Raw genomic sequence first — 23,057 nt, 5'->3', positions numbered from 1 at the left:
GGGGGCTTTTCGAGACAGGATTTCTGTGTAGCTTTGGAGCCTATCCTGGCACTTGCTATGGAGACCAGGCTGGCATCGAACTCACGGAGATCCGCCTGCCTCTGCCTCCCGAGTGCTGGGATTAAAGGTGTGCTCCACCAACACCCAGTTTATAGTTAAATCTTAAAGAAGCATGCCAAAATAAAGTTCTGTTGAAAAAATTGAGCAAAATAAATGAACAAATAAATATTCTAGACAGATGTGGTGGGGTCCTTCTTTAATCACAGCACTAGGAAGGCAGAGGCAGGTGGATCTTTTGTGAGGCCAGCCTGGTCTACACAGTAAGTTCCAGGACAGTAAGGCTGTGTACATATTCTGCCTCCAAAAAAACCAAGAGTAAATAAATAAATATTCAATATAATAAGAAATGTGACCAATTTGCTTAGGTACAGGCCACATCAGTCAGAAGAACAGACCACAGTCTGGCATAATTGTCATTAGAAAGGCTTATTCCTGCAACTGATGGGAGAAGATGCAGAGACCCACAGCCAAACATTAGGCAGAGGTCAGGGAATCCTGTGGAAGAAAAGGAGAAAGGATTTTAGGAACTAGAGGTGTCAAGGACATCACAAGAACATGGCCCACAGAATCAACTAACCAAGGCTCACAGGGGCTCACAAAGACTGAACCAACAATCAGAGAGCCTGTATGGGTCTGATCTAGTACTCTACATATATAGTATGGATGTGTAGCTTGGTCTTCTTGTGCGACTCCTAATAGGCAGAGTGGGGGGCTGTCTCTGATTCTTTTGCCTGCTTTTGGGACCCCATTTCCTCCTATTGGGTTGCCTCATCTAGCCAAATATGAGGGGATATGCCTAGCCTTATTGAAACTTGTTATGCCATGTCTAATTGATATCCCTGGGAGGCCTGCCCTTTTCTGAAGAGAAACGAATGAATGAGTGGATCTGGGGCAAGGAGAAGCAGGGAGGAGGGATTGGGAGGAGAAGAGGGAGGGGAAACTGTGGTCAGGATGTAATATATGAGAGAAGAATAAAGAAAAAAGAAATGCAAACATAAATTTTATGTATAAAGATGCTAATTACAATTCTGTTCATGGAGGCACATGCCTACAATCTCAGCACTTAAGCAGCTAGCACAGGAAGAAGACATCCAAGGCCAGACTAGACTACATAGAATGACCCTGCCTCTAATAAACAAGCAATATATCACAAATGAAGAATTTACACCCTGAATACCCATAAGCAATGAAAAATAGCAGGACCAAACATCTTGTATTCAGTATCTTTTTTTGTTTGTTTGTTTTTCGAGACAGGATTTGGCTTCTCTGTAGGTTTGGAATGTTCAGTATCTTTTTAACTGTGTACACAATACCGAAAGAACATTATCAACAGGAAGTTGGTTTAGAGGTGTCTTCATTTTATCTTTTTTAGTCCTCTAAATAATTTTTAAAAATTAGTTTATGTAAACTGTATAGAAATGTTCTATGGTTACAGTAGAACTATGGTAATTCAACACAGAAGAAGAAATAAAAGTATCAAGCAGGTAAAAATGAGAAGAAAAGATTAAAATCTTAGGTAAGAAGCTGGGAGTTGATGGCGCACGCCTTTAACCCCAGCACTTGGGAGGCAGAGGCAGGCGGATCTCTGTGAGTTCCAGGCCAGCCTGGTCTCCAGAGCCAGTGCCAGGAGAGGCTCCAAAGCTGCACAGAGAAACCCTGTCTCGAAAAACCAAAAAAATCTTAGGTAAGAAAGGACTTATAGTTTTCCAAAGAAATTTCACTTCCCAAAGTCCCAAAGACACTGATTCCATGATTAGTGGCAAATACCAAAGCACACTTCATGTATTTTACTTTAATGTCATAATATAAAAACATGAAATTGGAAATTATTTTCAGAAAAATAACCTTAAAAAAAGGACAATAACAGTAAGATAATTGGTAATAACTCAGTAAACAGGGGCTAGAGGAGAGATGGGTCAGTGGTTAAGAGCTCTGGCTGCTCTTCCAGAGGATCCAGGTTTGATTCCCAGCACTTTACATGATGGCTCATAACCATCTGTAAATCCAATCCCAGGGGATCCAACACCCTCTTCTGACTTCTACGAGCACCAAGCATACATGTGGTACTCAGACATGCAGGTAAGCAAACTACCCATACACACAAAATTAAAATAAAGATTAAATTTTTTTAGAATAGCTGGGCGTTGGTGGGGCACGCCTTTAATCCCAGCAGTGAGGAGGCTGAGGCAGGCGGATCTCTGTGAGTTCGAAGTCAGCCTGGTCTTCAAAGAGAGTTCTAGGACAGTCTCCAAACCTTCAGAGAAACCCTGTCTCCAAAAAAAAAAAAAAAAAAAAAAAAAAGAAAGAAAGAAAGAAAGAAAGAAAGAAAGAAAGATAATTATCCAGCAAACAAATGTCACTTGACTTTGTTCAGACCAACTTACTAACAAGCAAGCATTTGACTTGACTTGAACATCACACACATCACTGAACATTAAGTCAGTCACTGCTCTAGATGCTCAATACTTCACTAGAGACAACAGGTCAAAAGAACTATCTGCAGGGAGCTTATGTTCTTACATAGTATTAGAGAGAAGTAAATAACAAACGTATACATTGTAAGTTGTAACTTCTTAACCATCTGGCACAGAAGTGAACAGTGCAGGAAGATCAAGGATGTAGTGTGGAAACAGAAAACAATCATTTTAAATAGTATGGTGGGGGCAGGCTTCATAGAGGTTACATTAAACAGATTACAGAAAATGAGAGGTGCACCACTCAGCTGGACATAACAAGTAGTGAAAACAGGTAATGAAAAAGTCTGCAGGCCTAAGAGTCTCCCACTTATCAGAGGACCTGCAAAAAGACCAATATGGCTACAGCAGGGTAAATAAGATGGGAGAAAACAGAAGTAATAAGGTAAAAAGTGCACTGCCAGAAGTGAAGGGAATTCCTCACAGGAAGTCCTTGTAAATAGGCTACTATAAATGAAATAGAAAGCTAGTAGAGATTTTTGAACAGAGGAGTGACATAATCTGATATTTTTTAAGGGAATCCCTGCTTGACAAAGAAGAGGTTTTTGTATATATGTAATGTATATACACATGTATTGTGCGCCTCTGTTTAGAAGGAAGGGGGGGCAGTAAGATTAACTGGGGGTTAGAGGGAGGTGCCTGAGACCAAGCCCGGGGAATCTAAGTTTGATTTCTCAAACCCACATGGTAGAAGGAAAGAACGGACTCCTACAAGTTATTTTCTATCTTCCATATGTACCATAGTACATGAGCATATGCATGCACACATGTAAACATACACAGTAAAAATACAATAACATTTTGTAGGGACTAAAGAGATAGGTCAGCTGTTAAGAGCATTGGTTGCTCTTCCAGATGACCTGGGTTTGATTCCTAGCATTCACACAGCAGTTCACAACCATCTATAATTCCAGTTTCAGGGGATTTGAAGCTCTCTTCTGGATTCTGAGGGCACCAGGCATGTATATAGTACACAGACATGCATGAAGGATAAATACCCATACAAATAAAATGATTTTTTTAATATTTTAAAATAAGTGAACAACAGGAACAGTAAGAGGTCACTTAGAGGCTTCAAATTTTTCTACTCATTTTTCCTACCACACTTAAAAAGAAGATTTAACCACAATGGATAATCAGGCCATGTTTGCAAGGAACATTTTTTTTCTCTCACCGAGGAGTTTTGAAGAATGTGGCAATGGCCTGAGTGTGTACTTTTAGCAGGCATCTCAAAAGTAATGGTTACCAAACATTTCTCTGTGCTCACTGCCCTGACATGAATTCTGGGCATCACCCTCTCTCAGGGGAGAGGTGAAAAGAGGTTATGCAGAACAGACAGTGATAACAAGGTGATGTCACAGATGTGTCTCATAGAAGTCTCCAGCGAGTTCAGCTCATAATCACTCTATGGTGATTTACTTGAACCTACCAACGCCAGCTGGAGAAGAGAGGAGGAGAGCTGACACAGGCTTCAGCCTTGGGCAGGCATTATGAGATCTTTCCCCTCCAGTTCCCTGGCAGCCCCTCCTCTTTTTTAACCACTGCTCCTTCCCTCAGAAGCCAAAGTGTGAATAGCACGTGTCTGGGTTTTAGAAAGCTGCCTAGCAGTTGGACTCCCAGCAGCGTGTCAACTGCTGCATCTGTTGCTGGCACTTGGGGCAAGGGATCACATGGGCATTTTCTGAACACAAGCTTTAAAATGGGAATCTTAGATCTGAAGGAAGGACTTAACCAAGCTAAAAAGCTCCAATTACTGTAAATACATTCCAAAACATATGACTGTCTGCTTTCTGAAAAGGAAATTGAGACATGCAAGCAACCAAACAGCTCTAGGAACAGCAGCAGTCAAGAACAAAAGCACAGAGTACCCTGACTAATGGAAAGGATTTTATGGGCCAGCAGGGTTCACCAGATATGTAATGTAATGTGGCTGAAATAAGAGAGCCCTCTTTTCCAGATCACTAGCTCACACTCTCTTGGCAATAAATGATATCCATCACTTGAGCTGCAGGCTTCTCCCTTGCTTTCCTGTACCCTTTTTGTCACCCAGTTAGCTCTCAGAGCAAGTATCCTCTACACCAAACACCTATGGGGTAAAAATGAAAATTATGGACCTGATAATTTCATCTGCCATAAGACAAGAATATAAACAAACAAGAATGGAGGAATCTACATGCCCTTGCCCCTCTAGATATAGGTGCTCCAGTTAAAGCTGAAGAAACAGAAGCTTAAGACTCATATTAAACAAAAAGAGCTAGGTGTGGGGTCCATGCCTGTCATCCCACACTCAGGAAGCTGAGTGAGTTCTAGACCAGCCTGTACTATAGTTAGACCTTATGATTAAAAAAAAGAAAGAAAGAAAGAAAGAAAGAAAGAAAGAAGAGAAAGAAAAGTAAAAAAGAATTGCAGTGTTTTCTATGGTAAAATAAATACCCAGAACCACTCTCAATAATACAACAAACTATTCAGAAAAAAGTACTTTTAAGTCTTCTTAGAAAGCCAGGCATAGTGGTACATACCTTTAATCCCAGAAACACTCAGGAGGCCAGCCCACCCTACAAAGCAAGTTCCAGGAGAGCCAAAGCTAACAGAAAAACCCTGTCTTTTTTTTTTTTTTTGGGGGGGGGGTTTCAACACAGGGTTTCTCTGTAGTTATGGAGCCTGTCTTGGAACTCAATACGTAGACCAGGCTGGCCTCAAACTCACAGAGATCCACCTGCCTCTGCCTCCTGAGTGCTAGGATTAAAGCTGTGGGCCACCAACGCCAAGCTAGGGAAACCCTGTCTTAAAAACAAAAAAACAAACAAACAAACAAACAAAAACACCATAAATCTGGGGTTCCACAAAGCTGTATCTAAAGCATCCCATTTCATATTATAGTCTCTAAAATAAACATTTTCAAAGAAATAACGGATAAACTCACAAGTATGCTCAGAGAACAAGAAATTGTACAGAAAAATCAAAGCATATTAAAGTCTAAAGATAAAAATATGCAATGTATTATATAAAAATAAAAGCATGTGATAAAACTTAAGCTCTCAATGGAGCATATTTAATAGCAGATTAAACATAGTTAAGGGAAAGTTTGATGAACAGTTTGGTGAACTAGAAAAAAAGTTAAGGAAATCTGGAATGCAGCACAGACACACACACACACACACAGAGAGAGAGAGAGAGAGAGAGAGAGAGAGAGAGAGAGAGAGAGAGAGAGAGAGAGAGAGAGAGAGAGAGAGAGAGGAAAGAGAGTCTTAAGAAACATCAAAGATGCCAGACGTTGGTGTCGCATGCCTTTAGTCCCAGCACACGGGAGGCAAAGGCAGGCGGATCTCTGTGAGTTTGAGACCAGTCTGGTCTACAAGAGCTAGTTCCAGGACAGCCTCCAAAGAAAGGCTGTCTTGGGAAAAAAAAAAAAAAAAGCATCAAAGATTATGGAAGTCTAACATATGTCCAATCAGAGAGAGAAAGAATGGGAGATGCAGTATTGGGTGGGTAGAAGGTTAAGAATATTTCAAGACTGACAGGAAACATGAAATCCATCAAATTCCCAGCAAGAAAACAAAATCCAAACCTAGACAAACCACTAAAACCAAAGTTTTTTGGTATTTTTTGTTTGTTTTACATTTATTTATTTTGAACAGAATGTATATGGTATGGCACATTTGTGGAGGTCAGAGGACCACTTGCAGGAGTTGGTTCTCTCCTTCTACCATATGAAATCTGGGGATTGAATTCATGCCTTTAGGCTTGTCAGAAAGTACCTCCACCTCTGAGCCATCTCATGGTCCTGGGAATCGAACTCAGATTGTCAGGTTTAGCAGCAAGTACCTTTACCTCTGAGCCAGCTCACTAGCCTGAAATTTTTTTTTTCTTAAACATGAAAATCACAGAATTCTGTTACCAACAAACAACTTTTTAGGAAATAAGGTAAAGCAAAGCATTTTTCAGGAAAACAAAAAACAATGTTTTAGGCTAGAGAGCTGGCTTAGTGGGGCTGAGGACCAGAGTTTGTATCTGCAGCACCCACGTAAAGGGCACAGCAGCAGATGTCTGTAACAACAGCACTAAAGGAGTGGAGGGCTAGTTGGCCAGCTGGTCTAGATCAACAGCAAGCTCCAGGTTCACTGAGAGACTATAGCAAAAAATAAGGTGGAGAAGGATAGAGAAAGAAACCCATTTTCAACCTCTGGCTTCCACAAATTCAGACACAGTAACACTCACTTGCACAAGCGTGCACAAATTAAAGATAAATTTCTCAAAGCTCTTCACTAAATAAATTTTAAAGAATACAGTCAGAAAAAAAACAGGAAGAGTATGAAATGGAAAAAAAATGTATGTAATTGGAATGTGGTAGTAGTACCTATCTATAATTCTGGAACCTGCGAAACTGATGAAAGAGGATAACAAGTTTGAATCTAGCTAGTGCTACAGGGAAAGAACTTGTCTTACAGGGTTTGAAAGTGAAAAGGACATGAGAATATAAAACAGCAAACAAATGAACAGAATTTCAGTGTTCTGTGGTCCTTGCTTTGTTAATAAGAATAGGAAAATGATGATTTTTACTCTTGATAAGGTATAGTATAGTTTCTAGCATGATAAAAAAAAAAAAGGAAAAGGGGAGGGGTTATGAAATGAAGAAAAACAAAACATCTATCCAAAAGAAGGCAAGAGCGTCTGGGGAAAAAGCTAAGTATTACAGTGTTTGTTGAGATACACAAAGTTCTGGATCCTCACCACAAAAACAGAGAAATACAGGTAATAATGGAGGAAAATAATTGGAACAGGAATCACTGGCATAAAGTATTTGCAAAACATATCTGATATTGGACTTGAATACAGATTTTGCAAAGAGCTCTGACAAATAGCAACTTTTTTTAAAATGGGAAATAGACCAAACTTTGCCAAGCAAGATGCACAAATAACAGTTAGCACATGAAAAATCATTCATTAGGGAAATGTGACTTAAAAACAAACACACCTTTAGTTCCAGCATTAGGGAGGTAGATGCAGGTGGATCTCTGTGAGTTTGAGGCCAGCCTGGTCTACAGTGTGAGTTCCAGGACAGCTAGGGCTGTTATACAGAGAAACCCTATCTCAAAAAAACAAACAAACAAACAAACAAAAAACACCCCCCCACACACAAAACTGACAATATCAAATACTACTGGCAAAGATATAAAGTTGAACTCTCAAATCTTATAGCAAGAGTGTTAATTATCTAACCACTAAAGAAAGAAAACAGAAGCAGTATCTCTCTCTCTCTCTCTCTCTCTCTCTCTCTCTCTCTCTCTCTCTCTCTCTCTCTCAGATTTATTTATTATGTATTTGGTGTTCTGCCTTCATGTATCCCTGCAGGCCAGAAGAGGACACCATTTCTCATTATGGATGGTTGTGAGCCACCACGTGGTTGCTGGGAATTGAACTCAGGACCTCTGCAAGAACAATCAGTGCTCTTAACCACTCAGGCATCTCTCTAGCCACAGAAGCAGTTTCTTTCCTTTTTTATTTTTATTTTTAGATATATTTATTTATTATGTATGCAGGGTTCTGTCCTACATGTATTCCCGCAGGCCAGAAGAGGGCACCAGATCTCATTAAAGATGGTTGTGAGCCACCATGTGGTTGCTGGGAATTGAACACCTGACCTCTGGAAGAACAGCCTCTGAGACATCTTAACCTCTGAGACATCTCTCCAGCCCCTGCAGTTTCTTAAAGAATTAAAGATACACCTTTGTGTTATCTAGCAAATTTACTTCTAGAAATCTATACAAGAGAAATAAAAATATGTCCACCAAAAGTCATATATAAATGTTCATAATGGCTTAAAACTAGAAACAATCCAAATGTTAACATATATGAGAACCTTAAAAAAAAAGGTCTGAAAGATGGTTTAGCAGGTAAAAATAGTTGCCACACAAGTCTGACAATCCAGAACCCAGGGTAAAAAGAGAAGCCAATCCAGAAAGTTACGGCACATGCACCTCCACACTCAGGCATCATACACGTGATGACAGTGAATAAAATGTTTATATGCAGTATCTCTATCCAGTACTACCCAGTAATATAAAGGAATAAAATACCAACACACAGATGTATAAATCTCAAAAACACCCCACTGAGACTGACACAAAAAAAGCAAACATTAAATGATTCCATATACATGAAACTCTAGAAAAGACACAGCTAACTACAGAAAAAGAAGGCCAGAGGTGGAAGTGAACAGGAATTATATGAGATGATGGAAATGTTCTGTATTTTAATTGTGATGGTTAACTAGTTACTTGGATGTATATGTTTACCATGCCTGGTGCTAACAGCTACGTTTACAAGTGTTCACCATCCATTACTTTAAGATTTCATCTTACGCCAGTAGAATGGCTAATAATAGGAAAACGAAAGATGGGGCTGGAGAGATGGTTCTCCTTTGCAGAGGACCTGGATTTAATTCCTAGCACCCATATCACAGCTAACTCCTGTTTCAGAGGATCCAATGCCCTCTTCTGGCCTCCTTTGAACTGCAAGCATGTGGTACGCAGACATACATTAGCAGGTAAAACACCTACACACATAAAACTTAATCTTAAAAGGAAAGGAAGAAAAGGAAGGAAGGAAGGAAGGAAGGAAGGAAGGAAGGAAGGAAGGAAGGAAGGAAGGGAAAATAATATTAGTTGAGCATGGTAGCCCACCCCTTTAATCTCAACACTCAGGAAACAGAGGCAGGAACTCTATGAGTTCAAGGCCAGCCTAATCTATATAGTGAGTTCCAGGCCAGTCAGGATAAGGATAACATGGTGAGATTCTTTCTCAAAAAACCAAAATAAAAGATAACAAATTTTTGTTGGCAGAGATGTGGGGAATGGGAAACCTAATGAATGCATTGTTGGTGGAAGTAGAAACTGGTACAGCCATTATGGAAACCAGTGTGGCCGTTCCTCAAAAAAAACTAGAAACAGATCTACCATATAGCCCATTTATACCACTCCCGGGCATATATCCAAAGGACTCTTTTTACTACATATTCTCATCCATATTCATAACTGCTCTATTCATAATAGTTAGGACATGGAAATACCTTAGATGCTCATCAGCTGATGAATTGATAATGAAAATGAAGTAGCTAGATACAATGTTATTTTACTCAACTGTAATTCAACTGTAAAAAAAAAATGTTTAAAAAAAATAAAATTACAAAGCTTCCAGATAAATTAATGGAGCTTTGAAACATACACTCAATGAGGAAACCCAGACCCAAAAAGACAAATGTTGTATGTTCTCACTCACATATAGACTTGTGTGTTTAATTAGGGAGTACTGTAGAGTCAGGAAACTAGAAAGGAATCATCACTGATGGGGAGGGGGGACAGCAGAGCACAGTGATATGAAGGGGAGAGGGGGATAATGGGAAGGGAGGGTTAAGTTGGGGGAAGGATGGGAGAGTAGGGTGAGGAATAGGGCTCTAAGAATATTTGAAAAAGACACTAGGAAACACACACATTCATATTCATTTATTCTCTTCTCTTCTCCCTCTCCCCCTCCCTCCCCTACCCCCCATATTCAAATAAAACAGTTGAACTGGAGTTACCCTATATTGCAGATTATGCACATTTTAGAATTCATAAATTGCCAAATGTGAAGCCCACTATCAGGTGTGGGATACTTGCCTTTGAGTTGGTCAGAGGTGTCCTGGAGACCCCCAAAATAATACAGGCTATTGCCACTGCTCATTTGCCCACTAAAACTGAACTGGTGAGACCCTGTTGCTACACGTACTGGCCAGAGGACATGGAGAAATGAAGTTGGTACTGACTAGAAAGCTCCCTTCCCATTGGTTAGCTCTCATAGTATTGGAAGGTGTTACACAGTCTGCTGTGGGGACAAGGGGGGTGTCATCAACAGTTTAACCAGCCACAAACCTTGTGAACTATAATAAAAGAGTATGGCAAAATATGCCTATTGGTGCGATTGTGGCAGGAATGATATGGGTGTAACCAATCACTTTCTGATTGGACTTAAGGCCCATTCCACAGGAGGAAACAAATGCCTGATAGTGTAAATATGGCCAACAACCCACAGCCGGGGAAATCATAGGGGTGAACCTACTATTGTTTCTCAGCTAAATGAACATAATATTAAACTGCCCTCTAAATTCACATGTCTATACCCAGAGACATATATTAGTTCAAATCTCATACCTCATTAGAGAAGTTTCTTTGTGCACTGGAGGGTAACACAGAAACCTACAACTGGTCAAAGTGCAGAGAATGTGTGTCAGTGGAGTGTTCAGTAACAAATAGGACATCTTTATCATACTTCCTGCCAAAGCTCAGGAACACTCAAAGAAGAGGTGGGGAGAGGAAGGTTTGAATAAGAGGTCAGGGAGGATCAGGAGCAAAACAGTATCTTCTGGACATTACAGAGCTATTGCAATCATGAACTCACAGTAGCTGTAGATGCCTATAAACAATTAAGTCAGTCAGAGTTCTAGCATGGAGGAAGAAGGGGTTTACAAGCCCTAATCCCTAATTATTGAGGAGCTATGGACAGGTGACAGCTTCCAAAAGACAGAGACTCAATTTTCTTTAAGGGTGGGGTGCCTAGTAAGTCCACCAGGCTCAGTGGATGGCCCCATGCCCAGGAGTATCTATCTGGGCAACATAAATTAGATTAGACAGATTATTAAAAAAAAAAAAAAAGGCTGGGTAAGAGTAGCGCACACGTTTAATCCCAACACTTGGGAGGCAGAGGCAGGCAGATCTCTGAGTTCAAGGCCAACGTGATCTACAGAGCTAGTTCCAGGAGAGCCACAAAAAGGCTACAAAACACACACACACACACACACACACACACACACACACACACACACACACACACACACACCCATCTCGAAAAACAAAGATACAAGGTTAAACAAGTAGGAAGGTAGGGAGTGGAATCAAGAAGAGTGAATACAATCAAAATATAGCATATAACATAGAATTCTTTGTAAATTACAAATTCATACTTCATAATTAATTTTTTCCTCTTAAAAAAGGCCCGTTTGTATTACTATCAAAAATTTTAGGCCTGCCGGGTGGTGGTGGTGCATGCCTTTAATCCCAGCACCAGGGAGGCAGAGGCAGGCAGAACTCTGTGAGTTCGAGACCAGCCTGGTCTACAAGAGCTAGTTCCAGGACAGCCTCCAAAGCCACAGAGAAACCGTCTTGAAACCCCCCCCCCCACAAAAAATTGGGCCCGTTGAAAAGTCTAATAATAAATCAAGCTTTAAATACAGATTTGGGGCTAGGAATTCAGATCAATGATAGATTGTTTACCTAGATGTGGTAGGCCCTGAATTTGAGTGCCAACATTGAAAATCAAGTAAACAAATGGGGGAAAAAGAATGAAAAAGGTGGCTGCAAATATTGCTGCTAAATTTCCCCTAAACAGTATTTCTCTTTCAGTATAAGTCTTTCCAGGAAGAGAAAAAAATAACCACATTGAGAAGTAATAAAATGGTAACAAAAACTACATACACCACTTACAATCACAGCCTAACAATGGGATATTGCACCTTCGCATGACTCCAAACCAGTCATGGACACCAAAGCACAATGCTATTTTCAGGTAACAAAGACCATTTCCTTAACAGATATGATGCTAGAGGAAGCTTAATTTTATTGGCATGACTACATTTTCTTATTTAACTTTTCACTGCTGTCTGTCTTTCCTTAGCCTAAAGCAGTAGATTCATCCCGAAAACAAGAAAAGGCACTGGAATTTAGAGCTAGAAAAATAAGTGAGTGCCTTGAAGTTTACTTCTTTCACTCTTGTCTTCTTTTCCAGGGAACTTTAGCAAAGGCATGATCAGATTATCAAAGGAAAGGAGTCTGGCTGAGCAGTCTGTTGACAAGAGGCAAAGCTTACTGATTCAGCCGCCTCCAGCCCGCCTTACCACACCTAACCCATTCTGACCTTTATATTCACAAAAGAAATTTGGCCATGCTGGCTTTTCTCTAACTTTCTCTATCTTGAGGAGTCCTGGAAATGAAGACCAGTAATGCTACAACAGAAATCTACCTACCCATGATTCTCATTGAGAAAGAGTCCAAGGACTTCTATCAACAGGGAAATGGGAAGAGGAATGAGAAGGACAGTTTACACAGCTAAACTCAAGTCTAACCCCTTATGAAAGGTGGATTTCCTCTGTACAACTGTTCTGTCAAGCAGAGGATTAGACACTTCATACCTTTTGCTTGAGTAAAAGACTTCGAAATGATTCAGTTGAGAACAACTGTTCTTCCTAAAGACTCAGAGATGCTATATGCTTGCTAAAAGGCAAATTATGACTGTGAAAGGAATTTCTTAACTGGAGTCAACTCTCATATATAATTAATGGCATGAAGAAGCCCATGCCTGCATGTTAAACTCTCTTAGTATACCAGGTAGGCAGCTGTAGTTTTAAATTCCCACAAGACATCCATGTAGTACTTCCTCTATGCCCAGCAAATTCAGGAATATTAATAACGTAAGGCAGCATATGCTAGGAATGGTGTTGCATAGTTGTCATCCTAGTACTAAGGAGGAGAGGTGGGGGGATTTCAAGTTTGAGACCAGCCTGTGCTACAGTCAGCTGCAGTTTCAAAAAACAGAAACCAAATCAAAACATAAGCAAATATGAAATGAAAGCCAATCTAGCTCTACCTCAATTCTAACACTTAAATGTTTTTTTCAGAGCAAACAACATTAACAGTACACAAGAAGTGTCTCTTGGGTGCCCTCTTGCTGCTACCAGGGCTCTTTTTGCAGGGCTGAAACAGAGACTCATTCTATGAACTAGCAGAGAGGGCAAAAGAAAAGGCCAGGGCTCAGAAAAGGGAAGTTATTTCAGTGGTGGCCAATGAGTAACATCCAGTGATTTATAGGAAATATAATCCAATAATACAGTAAAATAAAACAGTGTGCCTGAAATGGTTTTGATTCCAAAAATTATAAAACATATTTTGAAAAGGGTGGGGGCAATGAGGGGAAGTCCAGATTGGAGCAAATTGGGCACAGATGGGGGATGCAAAGAGGTTTCCATGATGCCCTACCACAAATGTTGCTTCAGTTACTGATCTTCAAGAAACTAGTTTTATTTCCTTAAATTACAATTTAAAAAAAGTTAAAGTTCTTGGAGTATTTTGGTGCAACAGCTCACCCTCTAGCCTCTTATCGGCCACTATCAAAGTCTTAATACTGAGAACACAGAAGAAGGCCCTTTCTCCTTTTAGGCTCAGAATGCAATAGACATTGTGGCATCACTCCAGGAACCACCTATTTAGCCACCAACTTTGCACACTAGCCAGGTAAAAAACACAGCTTTCCTAGAGTCATGGCCTTCCTTATTTATGCATTCAACAAATACCTTGTGTCTAAGAAATACCAGTCTGTGCCAGAACCCTTAACTATCCCTGTCCTGACCTCAAATGTATCTGTCTCCAACCATCTTATACGGAGTATTAAGATTCTAAACTGTCGCCGGGCTTGGTGGCACACGCCTTTAATCCCAGCACTCGGGAGGCAGAGGCAGGCGGATCTCTGTGAGTTCTAGGCCAGCCTGGTCTCCAGACGTAGTTCCAGGACAACCAGAGCTGTTACACAGAGAAACCCTGTCTTAAAAAACAAAAACAAAACAAAAAAAGATTCTAAGTTGTCTATAATCCATCCCATGGAGGCAGGATTTTACATGGGGCTCATGATGGTTAGTCTCCCCACATCCTAATGTAGGGAAAGGGAAAGAACACCATTCTCTCCACCACATAGTTTTGCCCCTCTACTTTAGTGTCTGCTACCACACCCAAATCTTTTAAATATTCCATGTCTACAATGAAATCATATTTAAAAAGTAAACACAATAAAGTGTTAGCAGCCAAATCATTTCCACCCCTGGCTTACTGATGTAAAAAGAAGGTAAATATCACAAAGGGAGTATGACGGTATTGTAGCACTAGAAGCCATTGGCAAAGGACATACTTCTTAAGGAAGAACATCTCTGTTGCTTTCCAAATTATAATTCTGAACCCACATCTATGGAGATGACTCTGGCACGGACCGAAAGGATCTAACTGGCTTGTGAGCTACAAGATCACCTCTGCTTCAGACTGGAATGCTCTTCTCCAGAGCCCAGGAACTGACATATGCAAACAACCCACCCAGAAGGACACATCCAAGAGGGAATGGAAAGAAAAATGATGGTCCAGATGTTCTGTAATTTGCAATGACTGCCAAATCACCAAGGACCCAGAGTACCTGGGAGGCCAGACTGCGTCAGGCCTTGCTTCCTGGTTTCAGACAGCCAGGGATCTGTGGCTGGGTGGTGACTGTGACAGCCTGCAGACTGGCCGGGAGAGAACCCGTTAGAAGGGCACCAGCTGACAGGACTTGGGGGCTGAACACACAGAGCTTGATTTATCACTTCCTTACTCATAAAACTGTGATTCAAAGTGCTGCTGATTAGTGAAGGATTTAAATCGTTATCCTCTCCCCAACCCCCCTCTCTCTCCACCCCCGGCACAGATGCTGCTACTCAGCCACAACACCCCCTTCTTGCCACTGTCCGTGCAAGCACAGCACAGGGGCCCAGAGATGATGACTCATGTGCTGGGAAATGGAAAAGTGCATCTTCCCACCAACCAGCCCTGCTGAGTGCTCTGTTCACCCCTCTCCCAATGGCAGCCCACACAGTGGGGTCTGGATGGCCGCCTCGGCTGCACACCGGGTACTTGGCAGCACGTCCACAGAGCTCTGTGTCCCAGTTGAGTGTTATATCCTGTGGCCTGGGCTGTTTTTCCCTGAACCACCCTTGGAGCCTGTGACCACCTCAGCTAAGGCTCCTCTTGCTGTGTAGAGTTGAGAGCCAGGGCAAGAGCAGTACAGGGAGTAGGGCCATAGGCCTTACTTGTCATTCCTGGCTAGAGGACCCATCTTATGACAACTACAGAAAAGACCGACAAAAATATCTTGGCTACAAATACTGAACAGTCCCCCTCTATCCTCACCTTCCTCTCACCTATATTTTCTTAGCCATTACTTAACAGCAGCTATAAGAAAAAGACTCATTGGTGGTCTATGAAAAGTACAAATATTCCTTTCCACACAGCAGATGCTGTTGAAAACAGGCTCTTTACATTCACACTTACAGAGACCACAGGTCATTTGTTGCTGAACTATGTGCCCCAACTCTCCAGCTCACACAGCAGTGAGTGGTTTGATTAGGAGAGCAGAAGATACAGGGGCAACTAGAGGCCCTACTTCTAGAGACCAGTGAGCAGACAGAGTCACCATGTAGCTCTGGCTGGCCAGGAACTTGATAAGTAGATCAAAATTAAAGATGTGTGCCACCACACCCTGAGAGTTTCCTTCTTGGTAACAAAATTTCCCTCCCTTTAAGACTGCACAGGCTCACCAGGGCAGCACTACAAACTTTATTTCCTTCTTCTTAGAAACCACAGCTGCCCTGAAGACTCCAGGCCTTCTTGCAGTCCCACTTAGGCAGCCTCCTCAGGAGTAATTGACTAAGTTGAGAAAGGCTCCTACACCTCTGTATCTTGCCCACTGCTGAAAATTCTGGATGTTGTTATCAGCCAGCTTGATGAGGAAAAGTCTTCCAGGATTCAGATGTAACTGAAAACCTAGGCAAACTAGCTAAGGAACTCCTCAAAACCAAAGAGAATCCCTGTCTTTAGGGAAAGTGTGGCACACTCATTCATTAGGGAAGTTCCCTACAAGGGAAATAGATGGAATGCAGTGTGAGAGGAGAAATCTCTGAGAAAAGGTACAACCAAAGAGCCAGTGGCACTGTCTAGAAACATTAGATCTGCTTTATGACACAGTCTCCGTGGGGCAATTCCTACTTCCTGGCATTGCAGATAAGAATCTAACCAAACATTCTCTGTTGATGCTCTGGAATGACTCCTTGGCAACATGTTGTAAAGAAACACAAAATAATGTCACTCATACTACATATTTCTATCAAGTCAAACCACATCAACCTTACCTAAGTGGGGTAGAGGGAGGGGAAGGAATCTTAGAAACATCCTTCAAATATGACATAGTTATCAGAACATTTTTAAACCCTACCAATTGGCCCTTCCCTCCTCTTCTCCCCACCCCATAAAAAAAAAAAAAAAAAAAAAAAACCACTTCAGAATGCATACCAGTACACTAGCCAAATTCTGGGCCTGGTGGGTTTTATGCTTCCAGATTTGAATCACCAAAGCTCATCAATTCTCTGTTCTTACTCTTTGGCAGGGTCCCATAAGGGATATCCCATAGGGAACTAGACTTTTCCATATTGAACAAACAGGGCACATGAGTCCAGAAACAGCAATTCCCAATCCCTGCCAAGCATACGGTCTCCGGAACGAAACATTTCAGCAATGCCTCTCCCATGGGAGAAAAACTGGTCTGCAGCCTCTAAGAGGCCTTGCTGCTGCCATTAGCATGGCCAGATGTTCAACAGCATCTCTAGATTTCTAAATTAAACTTTATGCTCATGAATCTCTCCTTTTTCCTACCCAGGCTCTACAGTCTTAAAGAATTCAGAGACTAAAGACCGAAGAAACAATAGTGGTAAGGTGGCATAGGAAAGATACTAAATTCAACTCTGCCTAGATGGAGTAACTGGATTTTCCTTACCTTTCAACTGGGAGTTATGTACAGCAAACATGTTGATGGTCATAAGCTGCAGCATACGGGTACTTCCAATAGGAGATGGACTATGTTGCAGCAACACTTGGAACTCCTTAAGGACCTTTTCAGCCACTGCAGGGAATGTCTCCATCCTACAGATATAGGGAGACCATTATTAAAGCATAACCTTAAAAGCACTTGGAAAAATAACTCCCCCTTCCCCAAACAGAACTAAACCAAGGAAGTCTCTTTGCTTTTCCTACAAAATACCAGTCCTACAATTTAACATAAATAGAAGAAAAAAAAAGAGAGAAGAAAGTGTTCAAAGTTTAAAGATGAAAACAATTCAATTAGTGGATAAAATGCTATAACACTTTGGCATGCTATTTCTTTTCTTTTTCTTTTTTTTTTTTTTTTTTTTTTTTTTGGTTTTTCAAAACAGGGTTTCTCTGGACCCTATCCTGGCACTTGCTCTGGAGACCAGGCTGACCTTGAACTCACAGAGATCTGCCTGCCTCTGCCTTCCGAGTGCTGGGATTAAAGGCGCGCGCCACCAACACCTGGCTAAAGGCATGCTGTTTCTTTTCTTTTTTTTTTTTTTTAAGATTTTATTTATTTATTATGTATACAGTCTTCTGCCTGCATGCCAGCAGAGGGCACCAGATCTCATTCAAGATGGTTGTGAGCCACCATGTGGTTGCTGGGAATTGAACTCAGGACCTCTGGAAGAACAGTCAGTGCTCTTAACCGCTGAGCCATCTCTCCAGCCCCGGCATGCTATTTCTTAACCCACAATATTAAATGGATTCAAACTGCACAAATTTCTCATTGAAACAGGTTTCTAAATAATGATCACGTTTTCTTTAAGCTCTAACACCTACACATTCCCTAAAAGTCTCCGATATGAAAACTATACTCTAAAAGTAATCTCATCACACATGTAAAGGATTCCTTACTGAAAGAAGTACTTTAGAATCAAGACGTGGTGGCTCATGTCTATAAAACCAGCAATTCAGTGGCTGAGGCAGGAGGATCTCAAGTTCAAAGACAGTCTAGAATCTACAGCAAGAGCTTGTCTAAAATTTAAAGAGAGAGGGGGGGGGGAGAGGGAGGGAGGAGGAGGGAGGGGGAGGGAGAGACAGAGAGAGAGAGAGAGAGAGAGGACTTTAACATTGCTTTGCCTTTGCCTTCTTAGGTACTATCACAGTCACTGTCCACCCATTGGTCCCAAACTTTCCCCTTGAAGAACCCCAAACTCAGGGGCCCCAATGGTCTGTTTCCAGCCTTTTCTGTGTTGCTATTCTCCCTCTCATAAGCCTCTACTCATCAGGGTCTGTATGTTTTCAGGCCAGTGGAAATACAATGCCCTGGCCAACTGCCACTCCCAATACAGGAAGGGCCTGTAATGTAGGGAGGCAGAAATCCAGCCAGTGACCTAGGGCTCCTAAGGAGAGGTCATTCAAACCAATGCTTGCCAAATGTGGCCACTGGATCCTAAACAGTGGTGCATGCCTGGAGCTCCTTTGGCAACAGGAGTAAACCACAGCTGAAATCCTCTGAAATAAAAAGCAAACTCAAACTTGGTGCTAGAGAGAGAAACCAGGCACACAGGCCTTAGGGCTATGCTGAACAATTCGTGGTCAGCAAAGTATCTTTTACCACCCCCCCACCCCACGCCTGCCTTCAAATTACTTGTGGTGCACTGAGGGGTGCAATGGGGAACAGCTCTAGTCTGGATTAATAAATAGCTTCTGGAAAGCTAAGGCAGGCAATCCTTCTCAAATCCTGGAGAAAGGTGGTGTGAGCTTCACCCCAACCTTAGTCTTTATCATTGAACAGCATCCCCAGAACATTATGGAATTTTGGCAATCTTTATACCTTGTCTTTAGATGGCAACTCATACTGCTGACCTTCTGGTACCCAGAAGTCATGCCACAACTCCAGGTCAGTCACAGTTTACATTCCAGTTTGCCTCTGCTCAACTGTCCTCATTCTCATTGGCACAAACCATGCTATGCATTTGCTTTCCACACCACCCCCCATGCCACTTAAGTGCCTGCCCCAAGTCAAAACAAAGCAAAACAAAACAAAGCAAAAAAATTTTCCCTTTAAAAACTTCAGAGCTGCTAAAACTCTCGATAGACTAGGAATGGCAGGGAGTGATGTTTGTGGCTGGATTGGATCCATTTTTCCCCATGGGCTATAACAAAGGTTTCATTTTAAATCCTGACACTGTGCAGCACTCTCTCTGGATGGAAGTGGGGAGGGGGCTAGTACTTCTCATTACAAGAAGAGCAGAGTTCACTCTACAAGAAAAGCAGCCACGCTGGGCAAGTTTCAAGGCCATGTGTCTCTGTGTTGAAAGACAGTAGAGAGCCAGCATGGAATGACAGGACCCAAGTGTCACATGGGACATGTGTCTGAGAAAGCCTCTTCCCTGAGGTAAGAACTAAAACAGATCCATTAACACTCCAGGGGTCAGACTAACGTCTGAAATGAATACAGGTCAAATGTTCATATTTTCTTTATCAGAAATTTAAAAACAAAAATAAAATTAAAAAACCTCCCTTTGATTAGCACAACATAATTGAAAGAATCAACTGGTAAGAATGTAAATTAGTCTCCCACATCAAAAAAAGAGAATATGGCTCTTTCAGAACTCAGGAGGCATAGACAGGCAGATCTCTTTGAGTTTGAGGCTTGTCTTGTCTACAGTGCAAGTTACAGTCCAGCCAGGACTGTTCAATGAGACCCGGTCTTATAAAGAGAAACTGAGGTTAAGCGTGGTGGTGCACAACTTTAATTCCAGTACTCGGGAGACAGGGACAGGCAGATCTTTGAATTTCAGGCCAGCCTAGTCTACAGAGCAAATTCCAGGACAGCCAGGCCACACAGAGAAACCCTATCTTAAAAACAGAGGGGGAGGGGAGGAACCAAAAACTTGTTGGAGGTGGTAGGGTTACTCAGACAAAAATCCAGTGTTGTTAAGCAAAAAATGAGGAAAAAAGGTAACAATTAAAAGTCACCTATCCAAGGGGGCTGGAGAGATGGCTCAGAAGTTAAGAGCACTGACTGCTCCTCCAGAGGTCCTGAGTTCAATTCCCAGCAACCACATGGTGGCTCACAACCATCCGTTATGAGATCTGGTTCCCTCTTCTGGTGTGCAGATATACATGGAAGCAGAATGTTATATACATAATAAATAAATAAAATCTTAAAAAAAAAAAGTCACCTATCCAGAGGCAGGAAGATCTCTCTGAGTTCCTGGTCTACATAGTGAGTTCTATAACAGCAAGGACCATAATAGAGAAATCCTGTCTCAAACAAACAAACAAACAAACAACCAAAAGGTCACCTTTCCAGTATTCAGTAATGAGACTTCTATTTCCCAGATTTTTAGCCAAAATTCTTTTTGATTTTGGTTTCAAACTATAAGTAGTTTCATGTCTTTTTAAGAAACATCTTTACTCCTTATCTACATATTACAAAACATACTAAACTGACAGTATATAATTTATATATTTTAAGTGAATGTGTGTGTGCATGTACACACAAATGCACAACCCAAAGCTGTACGTGGTAGCACATATCTATAATGCTAGCTCTGAGAAGGCTAAGGCAGGAGGATAGCTGAGTTTGAGGCTAGTCTGAGCTATTACATAGTGAGACCCCGTCTAGACACAAAACCAAGAAAAATGGGGATAACCCACAAAATTTTGTTTTTACAAATACATATGTAAGCATGCAAAAAGGCCTTAAAGGACATCTAACCCAACGTCCAGTGTTCTCTCTTTGGAGAGCACAGTATGGAGGTGGGCATGAGGTGAGGCGGAGTTGAGAAAAATTTTAACCTTAGTTATAGTTTTGGGTTTTGTAAGAGTTTCTGGGTGTTACTTATGAAATAATTATAAAATTTAAGACAAGAAGAAAAGAACGTGGGCAACAACAATAAAGGGGGAGGAGGAGGAACAGAGAAACTGTCAGAAGCACCTAACGCACCCAGACACCTGGGGGCACCAGGGCACTTGATAGGCTGGGACTGGAGGCCTCTCTGAGTTCAAGGCCTGCCTGGGCTAGCTATGGAGTTCAAGAACAGCTGGGCTACAGTGTGAAACAAACAAATAAAAGAACAAAACAAAACCAACAAGAAGCATCTTCAGCAGCATTTCTTGTAAAGCTGCTATTGATTTTGTAATCATGTGAGGGAAACTTCAACACATATCCAGTAATTCTAAAGCAGTTTAATATGATTACTTTTGCGCGAGCGCGCGCGCACATACACACACACACACACAAATGACCCTAAAATATACACTGAACTTTAACGTTATTCTGTTACTGCTGGCCATTAAGAATATGAGGAACTTAGGGGTAGTGACTCGTGCCTTTAATCCCAGCACTCAAGAGGCAGAGGCAAGTAGATCTCTGTGAATTTCAGGCCAGGCAAGTTCCAGGACAGCCAGAGCTACACAGTGTCAGGAAAACAAACAAAATGCAAGTATGAATGACATTTTATTTTTTTCTTTTTGCTAAGTTTTCCAGATATTTTACAATCAACATCTATTAATACAAAAAAAAAAGTTCCTCTATCACGAATAGTTCTGAGTTTGGTATTTAAAGACATTTAGTAATTTTACAAATAAATTCAAAATACTTTAATTATTTAATTAATTAATTAATTAATTTAGTTTGAGACAGGGTTTCTCTGTGTTGCTTTGGAGCTTATCCTGGATCTGGCTCAGTAGACCAGGTTGGCCTTGAACTCACAGAGATCCGCCTGCCTCCACCTTCTAAGTGCTGGGAGTAAAGGCGTGTGCCACCAATCCCCGACTAATCCTTTATTTTTAAAGAACTCAAAATCTAAAATAAATATATGGGGTTTTTAATTCTAAGACGTTGGTGCAAATAAAATGACCAGGCAAGCAAGCACAAACTAAAGTGGTAACTTAACCAAGGAAATAATAGGAACCAAAATTTTCCAGTTGTCACAATTTAAGAGTCTACTCTGCCAGCTTCTGACCCTCAGTTGAGGCCAAGTGCAGCTCTGATCTGCTTCTCACTGGAAAAGCATCTTTATCTATCAGAAGCCTCCAGGCAACCCTGACTGATTCCTCTTCCAGAGTCCAAGAGGACTCCGTTCCTATTCTTTCAAACCTAAGAATATAGATAATTTTCACAGCATGCACTTCACTGACTCACGTGACTAACTTATGATCTCTAGAGACACCTTGTTTCATTTGGATGGCAGTTTCAAAAGACCAATCTTTCAGGCAACACTGAGACCCAGACTCAAGAATGCCTCAGACAGTGACTAACAGCACAGGCCCAACCACCTCAGACACTGAGGACTAGCTGGGCTAGACAACATTCTCTACAGAAAAGAAACAGGCTTCCTAACTTGATTCTCAACTTCTTAATTATTCAAATACTTAGAACAAAACAGGAGCAAAAAAAATTTTTTTTAATTAAACCATGCCACAGGGTTGAGATGAGAGAAATTAAACCATGCCACAGGGTTGAGATGAGAGAAATTAAACCATGCCACAGGGTTGAGATGAGAGAAAACATTATACTACTATAGAACAAAGGGACTAGAATGACCTTCAGCAATAATGTATTTAAGCCACTGCTAGGAGACTGAGGTGCACAAAATCTTCTGACTTGTTAACTCTAGAGGCCTTCTAACTAGCCTTTTTTTTTTTTTAATTATTGGCATTTAATCTCATTAAAACCTCCTGTCAACTGATGTCAACAGTAAGAAGACTTGCTTTGCACACAGTAGGCATTCGTATATACTGATACAACATTAACCCCAGGCATAGAGAGACCTAATCCAAAGGAATAGTGTCAGTGCTTTTCTGGAAAGGGAGGTGCAGC

General features: G+C 41.3%; 1 protein-coding gene across 6 annotated transcripts in view; it reads right to left on the bottom strand.

Annotated features, from left to right (window-relative positions):
- Smg6 (SMG6 nonsense mediated mRNA decay factor) overlaps positions 1-23,057 on the bottom strand; it is a 231,825-nt gene that overhangs the window by 149,039 nt on the left and 59,729 nt on the right. For 5 of the 6 annotated variants that reach the window (XR_004770736.1, XM_027426761.2, XM_027426763.2 and 2 more), the window contains exon 10: positions 17,187-17,332. Coding sequence is in view for 5 of the 6 variants with exons in the window: in XM_027426761.2 (XP_027282562.1) it covers positions 17,187-17,332 (146 nt within the window). In the remaining variant the exon portion in view is untranslated. Of the gene's footprint in view, positions 1-14,798; positions 14,992-17,186; positions 17,333-23,057 lie in introns of those variants that run through there. The other variant, XM_027426765.2, reaches the window with a different exon arrangement.

Source organism: Cricetulus griseus, chromosome 7, assembly GCF_003668045.3.
Source record: "Cricetulus griseus strain 17A/GY chromosome 7, alternate assembly CriGri-PICRH-1.0, whole genome shotgun sequence".
Classification (NCBI taxonomy): domain Eukaryota; kingdom Metazoa; phylum Chordata; class Mammalia; order Rodentia; family Cricetidae; genus Cricetulus; species Cricetulus griseus.
The sequence above is the reverse complement of the archived record's forward strand: the minus strand, read 5'-3'. Positions and strand labels throughout refer to the sequence as shown.